The sequence below is a fragment of the Archocentrus centrarchus genome, chromosome 21 (assembly GCF_007364275.1).
Source record: "Archocentrus centrarchus isolate MPI-CPG fArcCen1 chromosome 21, fArcCen1, whole genome shotgun sequence".
Taxonomy (NCBI): domain Eukaryota; kingdom Metazoa; phylum Chordata; class Actinopteri; order Cichliformes; family Cichlidae; genus Archocentrus; species Archocentrus centrarchus.
Genome location: NC_044366.1, coordinates 20,395,466 through 20,409,074, shown reverse-complemented (window position 1 = coordinate 20,409,074; position 13,609 = coordinate 20,395,466). Strand labels below are relative to the sequence as shown.

The 13,609-nt window shown below is 38.9% G+C and overlaps 2 protein-coding genes across 2 annotated transcripts; both read left to right on the top strand.

Annotated features, from left to right (window-relative positions):
• The first annotated feature begins 4,218 nt into the window (after window positions 1-4,218).
• On the top strand, window positions 4,219-5,310 carry LOC115800699 (potassium voltage-gated channel subfamily E member 2). Its single transcript, XM_030758197.1, has 2 exons — window positions 4,219-4,307; window positions 4,990-5,310. The coding sequence occupies exon 2, from the start codon at window positions 4,990-4,992 to the stop codon at window positions 5,308-5,310; it is 321 nt and encodes a 106-aa protein (XP_030614057.1). The 5' UTR covers window positions 4,219-4,307.
• A 2,442-nt stretch (window positions 5,311-7,752) lies between these two features.
• On the top strand, window positions 7,753-12,782 carry casq2 (calsequestrin 2). The gene is made up of 11 exons (XM_030757990.1): window positions 7,753-8,244; window positions 9,941-10,025; window positions 10,200-10,300; window positions 10,400-10,511; window positions 10,953-11,026; window positions 11,108-11,238; window positions 11,338-11,383; window positions 11,458-11,512; window positions 11,821-11,921; window positions 12,062-12,136; window positions 12,310-12,782. The coding sequence occupies exons 1-11, from the start codon at window positions 8,008-8,010 to the stop codon at window positions 12,526-12,528; spliced, it is 1,236 nt and encodes a 411-aa protein (XP_030613850.1). The 5' UTR covers window positions 7,753-8,007; the 3' UTR covers window positions 12,529-12,782.
• Window positions 12,783-13,609: the final 827 nt, after the last annotated feature.

Here is a 13,609-nt window from a genome sequence, read left to right as displayed (position 1 = left end):
AAAAAATACGTGATTTTAAACTCAACTAAGACAGCTTAAAATCAGCCAATGAAGGTTAATATACGTGCACAAATGCCTTCATTTGAGTCAGAATGTAATTTCAAAATGAGGACTCAGAAACACTGGGGGATCTGAACATGCTTAACATATTCATTTTAACTTAATGTCCTCAGTCCTGACCTGCGCTTGCATCCTCGTGTAAACTCAGTGTGATTGCTATCTATTGCAATTTCTCTTTGTCATTGCATTAAGTCAACGAGATAAACATTAACCAGGAAGAAGGAGTGCTAATGTACGAATGAAGCCTCATGTTCATGTGGAAAAGTACTGCAGCACGAACCCTCAAAGTCAGGTGGATCCCAACGGAAAGACAGTGAAGAAGACTCCCACCTCGAGCAAGCCGCAACATGAGATATGTCAACACGATTTGACATATTGTGATTTACATCAAAGGTGGCCTGTTTCTTAGAAAGACATTGTCTGTCAAACTGCCACATACGTGACCATACTTGTCCATGATTATATAATCATGAACGCTAACTCATGTGAGCCACAGGAATTTTGAAAACTAACACTATGCCACAAATACTTCATGGTATAATAATTTCAGGACCACATAAACATACACACAAACATTTTTTAGGAAACTGAACGTGCTTGATTAAACGTGATGCTGCAAGGATGTGAAAAAGAAGCATAGTCAGAATGTAGTTTCAGTGCGTGTGTGTGTGTGTCTTTGCTTTTTGGTGTGTCTAAATCTGCATTTCAGAGTTTACGTAACTTTCTAACCAAGCTGCTCATCATGGTTCGCTGCGTCCGGTGGCCCTACCATCTCTTTTGCATATGCCACCATTGCCCTTGGGTTTCTTTTGCTGTCTGGTCCTTCTCTGACCCTTGACGTTTAATCCAGCCAGGCTTGCGATTATGTCAGATGGCCGCTGGTTGTATCAGTCATAGTTTTGCTGTCCTTTTCTTTTTCAAACCCAGGATGAGCTGTACTAATTTAACAACACTCTTGCCACGCCGCACTTTAAATGTACTCAAACGTTTGCCTGTGTTGGCCTTTGTAGCATCATATCATTGTACATCCCATTCATCCTTTCACTACTAAATCAGGAAATCTTATGTCTGTTTGTCTCTGTTCTTCATTCTGTCTTTTTCAGCCTGCCTCCCATCAGAAGCTGAAAACAGTTCATTCATCACAATCCACAATCTCTAGAAATCATGCAGCACCCCACGATGTGGGGACCACCAATCTTCTTTGACAACTGGTCTGCTTCAGTCTTGGCAGGTAATTTATGGGGATCAGCCAGTGCAGTATTGTGTTTGAGGTTGTTTGGATAAGGGGTCATTTCTGGGATTTTCTTACCTTTGCTGCCAGAGTTCAGATAGTATTGTAGCAGTATTGTAGTACTGCCTGATTATGACCATGTAAATTATTGGTGTACTCCTGCTTATTCATAAACCCATTTAGTTAACACTGTTTATAAATAAACCATTGTTAACTGAAACATCTTGCCTTGTCTTGCATTGGTAGCAGATTTATCAATCATGATTACAATAGGTAATTGATAGTTACATGTAACAGGCTCTTAGTGACTTGTATTTAATGACTACCTACTGTATTTTTGAATTAAGTGCAACGATCAAAATGTTCATATTTTTGTCATTCATTCATTTCATACATGAAGTCTGTAAGATAACAGTTCTCTTTAGGCTGACGCACTATTCCTTCCTTTTGTTGCGAAAGCATCTTGTGTGGTGTCCTGCTGTTGGTTCATTTTACCACATATTGTGTCATAAGGAGCTTTCATCAGACTGAGCCAACTGGAAAAATTCACCTGAAAAGTGTCTGAAAACTGGCCAGAGTTAAGAGAAACAGAGGAAAAATCCAGGGTCACTGTGGAGATTTGCACAAAGACCCACATTTGCAAAGTAGACAAGACTTTGGCAGGGCATTGTTACAAGGCATATTCCACAGATTACAGATTATGCAGTGTTTTCCATTGTCTCTCTCCTTTAGGCTGTGGAGTTTTACTGTGTACTTTTCCATGTACCAGTGGACTTTATACTGTACGTAACCTTCCAGATAGATAGATAGACCGATAGACAGATAGATAGATAGATAGATAGATAGATAGATAGATAGATAGATAGATAGATAGATAGATAGATAGATAGATAGATAGATAGATAGATAGATAGATAGATAGATAAAGGCTGACATTGTACAAGAGAGTAGTGCAAATTGCATTGATAAATAATGTAATATGTAAGATATACACTATAAATCAGAATATGTACACAACGAAGCCAGAAGACTCCAGCGAGAGGAGTACATTTTCAAGCTTTCTTGTTAACACACAGGTACAAAGCTGAAGTGTCCTTGAGGCAGATAATGGATCTCTTATGACTCCTGGCTGCCAATACCAGAAAAATTACTTTAAACAAGGACTTCATTTTAATTTCTCTGCTTCTTTATGAATAAGGAATAAAGAATTTATTGGGGTACTTCATTCAAAAATACATGCATATTGGATTATGGCTCATAAATATCTTGGATTATGCTGCCATCTAGAGTGAGCTAATGTAAAACTGCTTTAGACTGGCTGTGAGTCAGTTTTATACTGCCCTCCCTCTGTGAGAACAGGTGAGGAATTACAGTTCAAACAAGTCAGACCAAATGTATAACAACAACATAATGTTATTTCTTTTGGTTAAATGGGTATCAATAGTATTTCTCAATAAATGTGTGATTGTCACGCTTTGTGGGCACTGTTGCGGATTTTTAATGAAGTTCTCTTAGCAATGGATGCTGGTCACTGTGTTGCCTTGGTCTTGTTGGACCTAACAGTGGACTTTAATACAGTGGACCACCAGATCCTCCTGTCTTGGCTGGAAAATTGAGTGGGCATCAAGAGTGTTGTTTTAGATTGGTTTAGATCCTATTTGTCAGAGAGAAGGTTTTGTGTTTGTATTAGAGCTGCTGAATCCTGTGCCAGTGCCCCTTACATGTGGGATGCCTCAAGGCTTTATTCTTGGTCCTTTTCTCTTCTCTCTCACCTAGTACTTCCTATGGGATCAATTCTTAGAAGACATGACATTGCATTCCCTCTTTATGCAGATGAATTTATGTGCCTCTGAAGCAGCAAAATGCATATTCTGCTCACCATCTATTAGAGTGAATTTGCAAGATCAAGGAATGGCTGTCCATTAACTTTTTGCACCTGAATGATAAAAAGACAGAGGTCCGGGTCCTTTAACTCAACATCTGACTAAGACAGGGTCAAACTTAGGTGTAAAGCTGGACAGTGAACTTAAACTTGATGCGCAAATTAAGTCAGTAGTTAAGTCCAGCTTTTATCAGCTAAGCTCACTTGCCAAAGTGAAACCATTTCTTTCATGGCATCACTTTGGTATTTGAATCTATGCTTTTTTTTTTGCAGTAGGTCATGTATGATTTACAAACATGACCTACTGCAATGCACTTTATGTTGGGCTCAGCTAGACACTGCTTGCCCAGCTCCAGATGGTACAAAATGCTGCTGCTCAACTATTAGTTGGGGTCAAAAAACGTGAGTACATTTCTCTGATCTTATACTTGCTTCACTGGCTCCCTTTTATTTGTTTTTAAAAGTCTTCACGACCTTTCCCCGTCATATCTGTCTGATCTGCTCCACCTGTACGTTCCCTCACGTTCACTTAGGTCAGCTGATCTGACACTGCTGGCAGTCCCTATGACAAAGAGGAAGCTCAGAGGTGACCGTGCCTTCTCAGTTGCTGCCCCAAAACTGTGGAACATTCTCCCCTTCCACATTAGGCAAGCTGACTCACTCTCTGCTTTTAAATCCTCTCTTAAAACACATTTCTTCTTTTTGGCTTTTAACTCAGTCCGAGATCTTGGTTTTCTTTTTGTCTTAACTGTGGTTTTATTTACTGTTTCTTTGTGCTATGTCTGTGTTTTTGCTTTGTTTGCTCTTAGTTGTGTACAGCACTTTGGCCAATGGCATTTGATTTTAAAGTGCTTTAAAAAATTAAGTTGAGTTGAGTAACAACTACCAGCTTTCTCATGTCTTAAGCTTACAAAGCCAATATCAGCATTTTAATATACTGTATTAAAGGTCATGCCTCACTATCACACGCACACATGAAAGATAAAAACAGCAAATAAAATCTGAGCAGTGGCTGCGCTTTCCTGTGAATTCATTACTTTGTCTGTTACTCTGACCGGCGGCACTCTCTGCATTTCCTCCGCTTTCAAAGTGATTTTCTGACAAATTCCGTGGACTTCAGTAACATTGCAAAAGGTTGGTACGCTAAAAGCTTAAAAATTCATTGTCTTTTAGGCTCTGTCATGTTAAATTTTTGTCTTTATTTGAGAGCAAATTTCTCTTTAAGTGAGAGTAAATGAAAGAAAAATGGTTGTATAAAATCATTTGGGGGAAGAAAGTAAAGGGAAAAATGCACTGTTGATTTGGCCTAATTAGTGTTACTTGTTTTGTATGACAGTAATCTGGCAGAACCTCCAATATGATCTACCGTTTATTGCTGTGAGTAGTCACTAAATTACAGCAGAATTTAAAGGTTCTGAAAACTCTGATAACAAAATGTGTTACTTTGTGTACACAAAAGGACACATGAAGGGTATATGTTTTGTTTGTTTTGCAAGAGAAATTTCAATTTATTCTGGCTTTTCATGTATGAAGACTTGAAGAAAACACACAAATAAGAGATATCCTATACTTCAGTGTGCCAATCAAAACTCAATATGTTATTTTGCTAAACACATAAAATCGCACATTATGTTCATTATTTACTGACCTATAATGAGTTAATTCAATTCTCAGAAAAAAAAATTTTTTTTGAATGCAATATTGTCTTGTTTGTCTTTATTTATTTCTTATTTTCATGTAAAGTACGTTTTGGATTTCCAGAAAGGAAGTAAAATAAATGGAGCTATACTTCCATATTTGCATTTATTCCAACTAGATGACTGCATCTGATTGGTCTAACTTTACCCTTCGACTGGAGGAGTCCCTCACCAACACTTTGAGTCACTTCCTGGATAACTGGAGGCGTAATGTGACCGCTGCAGCCAACGCTCTGGAGAACACTATGGCTGAGGAGAACTTCAGGGATGTGACCTGGTATCTCGCCGTGATGATTGGCATATTTGCCTTCATTCTTGTGGCCATGCTGGTGAGCACAGTCAAATCTAAAAGGAGGGAGCACTCTAACGACCCCTACCACCAGTACATCAAGGAGGACTGGACTGCTCAGATACAGCAGAGTGATACTGCATCCAGATAATGAGGGCACATAATTCACAGCAAATCTCTGTTATGAAGAGTAGCAAAAGAAAAGAAAAGAAAAGAAAACAAGCAGTATATAAATGCACCATCATCAGTTGACATTAATAATGCAGAAAAACAGAAGTGTTTGTAGATGTACTATTATATAATATGTAATAGAAAAAGTATGTACATTTGGAAATTGTTGCAGTTCAAAGGACATAAAGATTTTGCTGTTTGGAGTGTTGTTTCTTCACACTTGTGTACACACACACACGCGCACACACACCCACACCCACACACACACACACACCTACGCGTACTTTTGGGGCCACCTGACACACACACACACACACACGAGAGAGAGAGAGAGGAGAGAGAGAGAGAGAGGAGAGAGAGAGAGAGAGAGAGAGAGAGAGAAGGGAGGATGGTACCCAGAAGAATGCTTCATCATTTTTTAAGCATTGTGATGGTTGTGATGTAAAATAAAGAAGAAATTTACAGAAGTATCAGAGGCCAAATAGTTATTCTAAGATAAGAGAAGCTTTCTAACCATTAAATCTAGGGTTAATAAAAATAAGAAGGGCTCAGCAAATATGAAGACATTCTGCCTTTTCTGCCTGAGGAGGGCAGCAGTGCCTCTATCCCAAGATCACAGACACCTTTAGTACTTCAGACAAGAGCCTGAATGTAAGACACTGAAGTAGAAGTGTTCCCAATGCTTTTCTGCAGTTTCAGCGGTTATTAAGGATGAAGTTGACCGGAAAAATCTTTGAATACGTTTAAAAAGCTGTTATATGTATTCAGCACATTGCACATGCTAAACTCATAGCAACACACTGTCAGTTCTAACATTACAACAGATTATTTGATTGCCCTTCGTGCATCTGTTGTCAGATTCCATTAAAATACACCAGTGTTCAGATGATGCAGAGGTTCAGATGGTTTTCCAGTGGACTTTTACAAAGAATTCTGGTCTGCAGTAGCACCCACTTTTTTGAGTATGGTGACTTTAATTCAGAAATATCATATACTATCTCTAAACATGAACTCTGCCAACATTCAAACTGACATACTGATAAGCCTTTATGCTGATGACGTACACTTTTACTTGGGAACTCACAAGCTTCTTTTTGGAATACACAATCACACTTATAGATAATTTCTCATCTATATCACATTACCCCATCACTTGGTGTAAATCAACAGTTTTGCTTCGTAATTGTAATTTTCAGAACACCTCCACCACTCCACTACAATCAGGTAATATTAGATTTTTAGGCATAAATATTTCCACCAAGCTCTCAGACTTAGTAGAGGATGCTGGAATACTTTACCTATAACAGACATGGGAGAGTTGCCACCATTAAAATGATGGTTTTACCAAAAATCAACTATCTGTTCTCACTGTTCCTTAATAAATGCTCTATTGCTTGCTTTAAGTTGCTAGACTCAAACATCTCAAAATTTCTATGAAAAACAAACCATCAAGAATAAGTTTAAAAACTTTACAAAAGCCAAAAACCAAAACCAAAACCGAAAAAAAAAGAGTGGTGGTCTAGAAGTAACAAATTTTTATTACTTTTTCTTAGCCAGTATTGCAATACATTTCAAGGTGGATCAAATCAAATTTGCTAGACAGCCCATGGTTGGACCTAGAACAAGCACTTTGTGGAAAAGTAAAAGCCTTTCATAAGCTCTAATAACACCTCTCTGACAGCCTTGTGGGAATTTTTAATTTTAACTGAGTCTTCACTTATGTAAACTAAGACCCATTTGGAACAATGCAGACATTTTTAAGTTGTTATGGTATGATAAGTATAAAAAATGTTCATCACATGTTATTCAAGACAGAAACTTTATTACATTCCAAGAACTTGTCTTTTTGTTCCTATTCTCGCTCCATTTTCTTCTTTCTTTCCAGCTTTTCCCCACCTGTCAACTCTGGCATTGCTGCAGTGCTTATAAATTTATGTGAAAAATAACACAAATAAATAAATAAAATAAAAGGAAAAACCCTAACAAGAGGAGCCTATAGATAATCTATAGGGCTCAAATGTTTGGCACAACAGTGCATTCAGATCATAATTCTGCTTGCAAAACTTGCCAGACAAGACAGGCTTAAAAAAAAATAAAAATTACACCAGGGTTTTCTTTTGACTTTTGGTCTGCACTGATATCTCAAAAATAACTAAACTCAAATCTCTAGTGCTCAGCGTGCTCCTCCCACATTACTAAGTCCCACAAAGAGACATCACAGTGAGCAAGTACAGTAACTCATTATTAAACCCCAACTGTCATCCTTTGCTATCCTCTCTTCTCAGTTGCTGTGCTATTTTTAGCACTCAAACAACTGGTCTCCTAAAATGGGCCTATTCTGCATGAGTAGTGGAAGGGGAGTGCTGCTATGTATGGTATCCACCCCCAGTGTCTTGCAGCCCTTACAGTGCTCCTCTTTCGCCTTTGTATCTGCAGAGAGAAGGCGTAAAGAAGTAATGACACTGGGAGAAGGTATTCCTTGGCCTGGAGGACACGTTAAGTTTTTGGATTTCTTTGGACAACTGGGGATGTCTGTGAACTACCACTGACGGACCACTTTTTCCCTCCAGCAACACTTCGTACATTTCCTCATCCTTTTATAGGCCTTATAGGTGACCTTTTTGAGCGTGCAGCTCCATACTGTGAGACTAAATTGTACTCCGGGGGTGTGTGGACCATGCTCTCCCTGTGGTTGTTCTTGCTCCCCTGCTTAAACTTTGTGCCTCAGACCCTGGCTGAGAAGGGCCTGGAGTTGCCACAGTATGATGGGAAAGACCGTGTTCTTGATATCAATGACAAGAACTACAAGAAAGCTTTAAAGCAGCACAGCATGCTTTGCCTGTTCTACCATGAGCCCATAGCAGATAGCAAGGAACTGCAAAAACAACACCAGATGACTGAATTGGTGCTGGAGGTAAAGTATAAGGAAGAGGAAAACAATGCATGCAATGCCGAAAAGAGGCGCAAAGTCAGGGAGAAAAGTGCAGGTAACTTCAAAAAAAGAGTTGGTACTCAAGGAGATGCAGGAAAGAAAGTAAAACTGATATGGTTCGGTTGGGTAGCAGTGGTGTGAGAGAGAGGGCGCTCATAATCCCATGAAATAGACTCATATATGACTCCATGTTAGTGCTACAATAAGCAGAGCGGGACCTGGTGAGCTGTAAAACTCCAGCTCCATGTTAATCTTTGTATATATGAGCTTCCTCAAGGTCAGGGTGTGTGCATCAGTCCAATGAGATGCAGTGCTGTCACTTGAGGTTATTTCAGCCTGATTCAATGTATGCTTCCATTCCACAGAAATGCATGAAATTTATTCTCCCCGTAATTCTCCTCTGCTGGCAGAAATAGGCCAAGAGCTCATTTATATTATGTTTTTGAGCTACAAACCTGAAGGGCGCTGCGACCTTCTCCTCTTTGGTAGACTTGTCAGAGCTTAAAAGTATTTTGTATTCAAGTAAGCAGCTGGAGATATGTTTATGTAATAGATTTTTTTGTGTGACTGTCTTTTAGATTCCCGTATAAAACTGTGCACCCTACCCTGTCTCATATTACACAGAGCAGAGGACGTGCTGCTCTTTAAAAGTAACCTGAGCCCAGACGTGCAGTCCTGATATTAGCTTTACCGATTTTGCACAAAACAGTGGGCCATGTTGCTACTGAGTCATGCTAACATAAAACCATTTGCAGTGTATTTGTAAAAGCTGATCACAGTGATACCATCTACATGTAACCGTAGATATGCTCAAGTTTTTTCTACTTCAGTTTATGATACTTTATACTGATGCTACTTTACAGCTCAGGGGAAATTTTAAATTCAAGTCCCCAGAGACAGGAATCAAGTCACATTTTGTTTGTGAAAGTATAGAAAGTTGCTGAAATTAATTTAAGGCAGGACATATGAAAGAGCCCTTTGACAGACTGACACAACTCACCCCGTGACAGCTGAGATGGACTCCTGCTTCCTCGCAACCCTGAAGTGGAGAAGCGGAAGAAAATGGATTGATGGATGGACATGTGAAATGAGCATGTTTATATGAGTACATTTTGCTGCCCAAAACAAACTTACTTCAGCAATATTTCGAGATGTTGTAAAAATAAACCAGTAATATGAACTAAATTATGTATTGTTTACAGTCACTTTTCCATTCTGACAGGTTATTTTACAACCAGTGCAAATGAAGTAATGCAACTGGTGCACTGTAAAGTAAATAAAATGATCCACTTATGAATCCTTATGAAACTCCACAGGATACCGTTACCTATCTTGACTAATAGTTAATCCAAGTATTAGTGAAGATCACTTCCTGTATTTCACGCCACAATTGCCAGACCACAATTGCCAGTATAATCTGACTTTGGCTATATTTAGAGCAAGGCAGTCTGAATGATTATGTAACTGTATCTCTGTGTGGGCAGCTTGGGCACCTCTGACATATTGCCAACTTTGGTCCTGCTGTCAAGCTCCCATTCACAAACACAGCCCCATTTAACATTTTAACTGAACTTGCGTCGCTTTTTCCAGAACTCAGAAGTCTCGTTCCTTTATGTGCTGTGTGTTCAGTCCAGTTCTTACAATTTCTTCCTTTGTGATGTTTTTGTCTTGGTTGTAGCTTGTAGCTCAAGTTATGGAGGAGAAGGACATTGGGTTTGGAATGGTTGACTCCCACAATGATGCAAAAGTAGCAAACAAACTGGGTGAGTATTAGTAGTGGCACACACCTGCTGTTTTATTTAACCTCGATCTGACTGATACTTGCACGTTTAGATAAAGAGGACTGCCTTTAATTGCAGTCATTTTGCTAACAGTCTGACAACTTTAGGAAGAGCACTTGGATGAATGTAATGGTATTTCATTTCTTCTGATCACAGGCTTAGAGGAAGAAGGAAGCGTGTATGTTTTTAAGGCCGACAGGGTGATTGAGTTTGACGGTTTGCTCTCTGCTAACACTCTGGTGGAGTTCTTGCTGGACGTAAGTAGACTTGCTTAAGGGCTGATTCCTGACTACTTCCATGAATCACTACCAGTCACACCCTCCGATCCTCTTCCATTGCTTTCTGTCTGTCTCTAGCTGTTGGAGGAACCAGTGGAAATCATAGGGAATGCTCTGGAGCTTCGAGCTTTTGACAGGATGGAGGAGGACATACGTCTCATTGGTTACTTCAAGAACGAAGATTCTGAGCGTGAGTGTGTATTTTTATTTTTTTGTCTACACACTGCATACTGCATTATTAGATGGGTCTGTGATTATCTTTCTGTGGCTCATGCCCTTCATTGTAACATGAATTTTAACCCCCTCATCTCCATGGATTTACAGATCCATTTTTACCACTACTGCACACACAGCTGCCGCTTCCTGCCCTCACCCATCATTTACACACTGTGAAACAACCGAGTGTAGTATAGTTAACTTGCAGATCCAGTACATCCCATCTGACCAGCTGTGGGAGTGATAAGCTGAGGTCAAAGTTTAGCTATTTCCGCTCCCCATTGTGCAAATGTCAAGTAAATGACGGCCAAAGAAAGGACAAACAGATGCATGTGCAAAAAAACAAGAAGAAGCTTAAACAAACCAAAAAAAAAACACTAACTTGTTCTTTGTTCATTTTTTCTTTTAAACTTAGACTATGAAGCTTTTAAAGAAGCTGCAGAGCAGTTCCAGCCCTACATTAAGTTTTTTGCCACATTTGACAAATCTGTAAGTTACAAACAAACAAACATGTAAAACAATGAAACACTTGAATGTTTAGTCTTGACAGGTCGGTTTTTGTTGCTGTAGGTGGCCAAAGAGTTGAGTCTAAAATTAAATGATGTGGACTTCTATGAGCCCTTCATGGAGGAGCCCATGTCCATCCCAGGCAAGCCTCACTCTGAGGAAGAGCTGGTGGAATTTATAACTGAGCACAGGCGGTAAACAAAGAATAATGCTCCACTTAATTGTATAAAAATGTGCATAAAGACATGTTTTCATGTGTATTCTAACATCGAATGTATTTTCTGTGCCATCAGACCAACGCTGCGAAAGCTACGTGCAGAAGATATGTTTGAGACCTGGGTGAGTGATGTTTGCTTGGCGGCAGAGGAAATTAACACTTCCAATTAACTCATATTTTGGCCTCTTTCTCTCAGGAGGACGATATTGAGGGCATCCACATTGTGGCCTTTGCTGAAGAGGAGGATCCTGGTGAGAGCATATTACATAATGATGTACCACTGTGTAAAACATGAGATGCTGAGCATATTTGCTGCAAAAATGGAACTCTGACTATTCAGTCCTAAGGTGTGTGCTCTTTTAAAATAAAAAACTATTAAAAGGTATGGAATTTAAAATGAATAAACATGTATAAATAAATATAAATACTGGCTAAAAACATTCTGATAACATATCTAAAGAGGAAGAGTTTTTTTTAACACAACAGTGAGAGATAATTGGTCTCATCTTGTGTCAGATTCTCAGGCAGTTTTGGGATAGTGCTTTTTTTTCCTTTTTAGATGGTTATGAGTTCTTGGAGATCCTAAAGGAGGTGGCCAGAGATAATACTCACCTGCCTGAACTCAGCATTGTCTGGATTGATCCTGATGACTTTCCACTGGTGAGCTTAACAACTTTTGGCTGATACAGAGAAGCAGACAAAAAAGAAGTGAAATACAAAAAGGAAATAATAGAAATTTAGATCATCAGGCCTCATGCTCTCTGCCTCTTTTTATTTTATTTTCTGCTGACCCCATTCAGCTGATTCCCTACTGGGAGAAGACCTTCAAGGTGGACCTGTTCAGACCACAGATCGGAGTTGTCAATGTTACTGATGTAAGTGACAACCTGTCACAACCGACATAGATGACACATACTGTGCTTAGGATTTTCTGACACTGTCTGATCTGTGTGTGTGTGTGTGTGTGTGTGTGTGCGTGTGTGTGTGTGTGTGTGTGTGTGTGTGTGTGTGCGCGTGTGTGTGTGTGTGTGTGTGTGTGTGTGAGAAGGCAGACAGTGTGTGGATGGAAATGGACGACGAAGAGGATCTGCCCACAGCTAAGGAGCTGGAGGACTGGATTGAAGATGTGCTCTCTGGCAAAGTTAACACTGAGGATGATGATGACGACGATGATGATGATGACGATGATGACGATGATGACGATGATGATGATAATGACAATGAAGATGATGATGATGATGGGGAGGAAGATGATGATGATGAGTAACTTACAGTGTGACCTGAGTAGTAAATGTTTCTTCTTCAGAGTGCGTCTAATGTGAACATCAGTGTCAGCTCTGTGCTACAATAGGTTTAATTTAAGAAATAACTATTTTTTGCACTTAACACGTGCATGCTATTATTATTAAAATGTCATTGTTGCCCTTGAAAATAACCCCCCAGCATTTGCATTTAAAAAGGTAAATGTTGTATTATGATTATTGTCACACATATATATATATATATATATATATATGATGATAAAACTGATAAAACTGTCATTAAAGGAGTTTGTCCACTTCATCCAGAATGCCTGAGTCCTCATTAGAAACACTGCTTTTGATGATAGTGCTCCCTTCCTCGGGTAATTACTGTCTGTTTAGTTAAGTGGAGAATCATTTCCCTGAGTGTCAGTAAACCAAAGTGGGTGGCAAATGTGTTTTTCCATTTCTGTTTGCTTTTATACCAACTCCTATTTCAAGCAATAAGATCTGTAGTGTAATGTTTCATTTTCTTAGATTAGCTGCCTTTTTATTCCTGGTAGACAAACAAACAAACAAACCTACTGACAATCTTCATTTTCACTTTTTAGTCTCGCTTTTTAAACCCAAATTTGAGACGGCACACCGGACTTCTCTGAGAAGTCAGAAAATAATCAAGCATAATATTCAACCACTAAAACTAATTTTTCTATTCAGGAATGCAAGTAAGTCACTGTAATTTGGTGTCTTTATCAAAAATAATAATGTGCTTTACTATTTTTTTGTAAAACAATGAATTTGAAAATTCATGGATAACAACAATATTTTAGCATCAGAACGATCATTTTGATCACAGGGTTTGCACATGCTGCTGGATTAACCCTGTGAAAAAAAATAAAAAATTTTTGGGAATTACCAATATTGTTACTGACCACCACCCAACCTCACATTGGGTGGGTATATTATAAAATTATAGACAAAATATAACAAAGGAGATAATATATATATATTTTTTTACTCTATAATCAAAAACAACTTCTGGAAAGTTAAACTTGTTTCCAAATGTAACTAAAATACCAGCACAGTCTTCTAAAAGTCACAACTGCA

Excerpts from the sequence above, each read along its gene's own strand:
- LOC115800699 (XM_030758197.1), top strand. The coding sequence starts at position 4,990 with ATGACTGCATCTGATTGGTCTAACTTTACCCTTCGACTGGAGGAGTCC.
- casq2 (XM_030757990.1), top strand. The coding sequence starts at position 8,008 with ATGCTCTCCCTGTGGTTGTTCTTGCTCCCCTGCTTAAACTTTGTGCCT. Across the intron at positions 10,512-10,952 it reads CAAGAACGAAGATTCTGAGC|ACTATGAAGCTTTTAAAGAA; the intron begins GTGAGTGTGTAT and ends TTTTAAACTTAG. Across the intron at positions 11,922-12,061 it reads ATCCTGATGACTTTCCACTG|CTGATTCCCTACTGGGAGAA; the intron begins GTGAGCTTAACA and ends GACCCCATTCAG.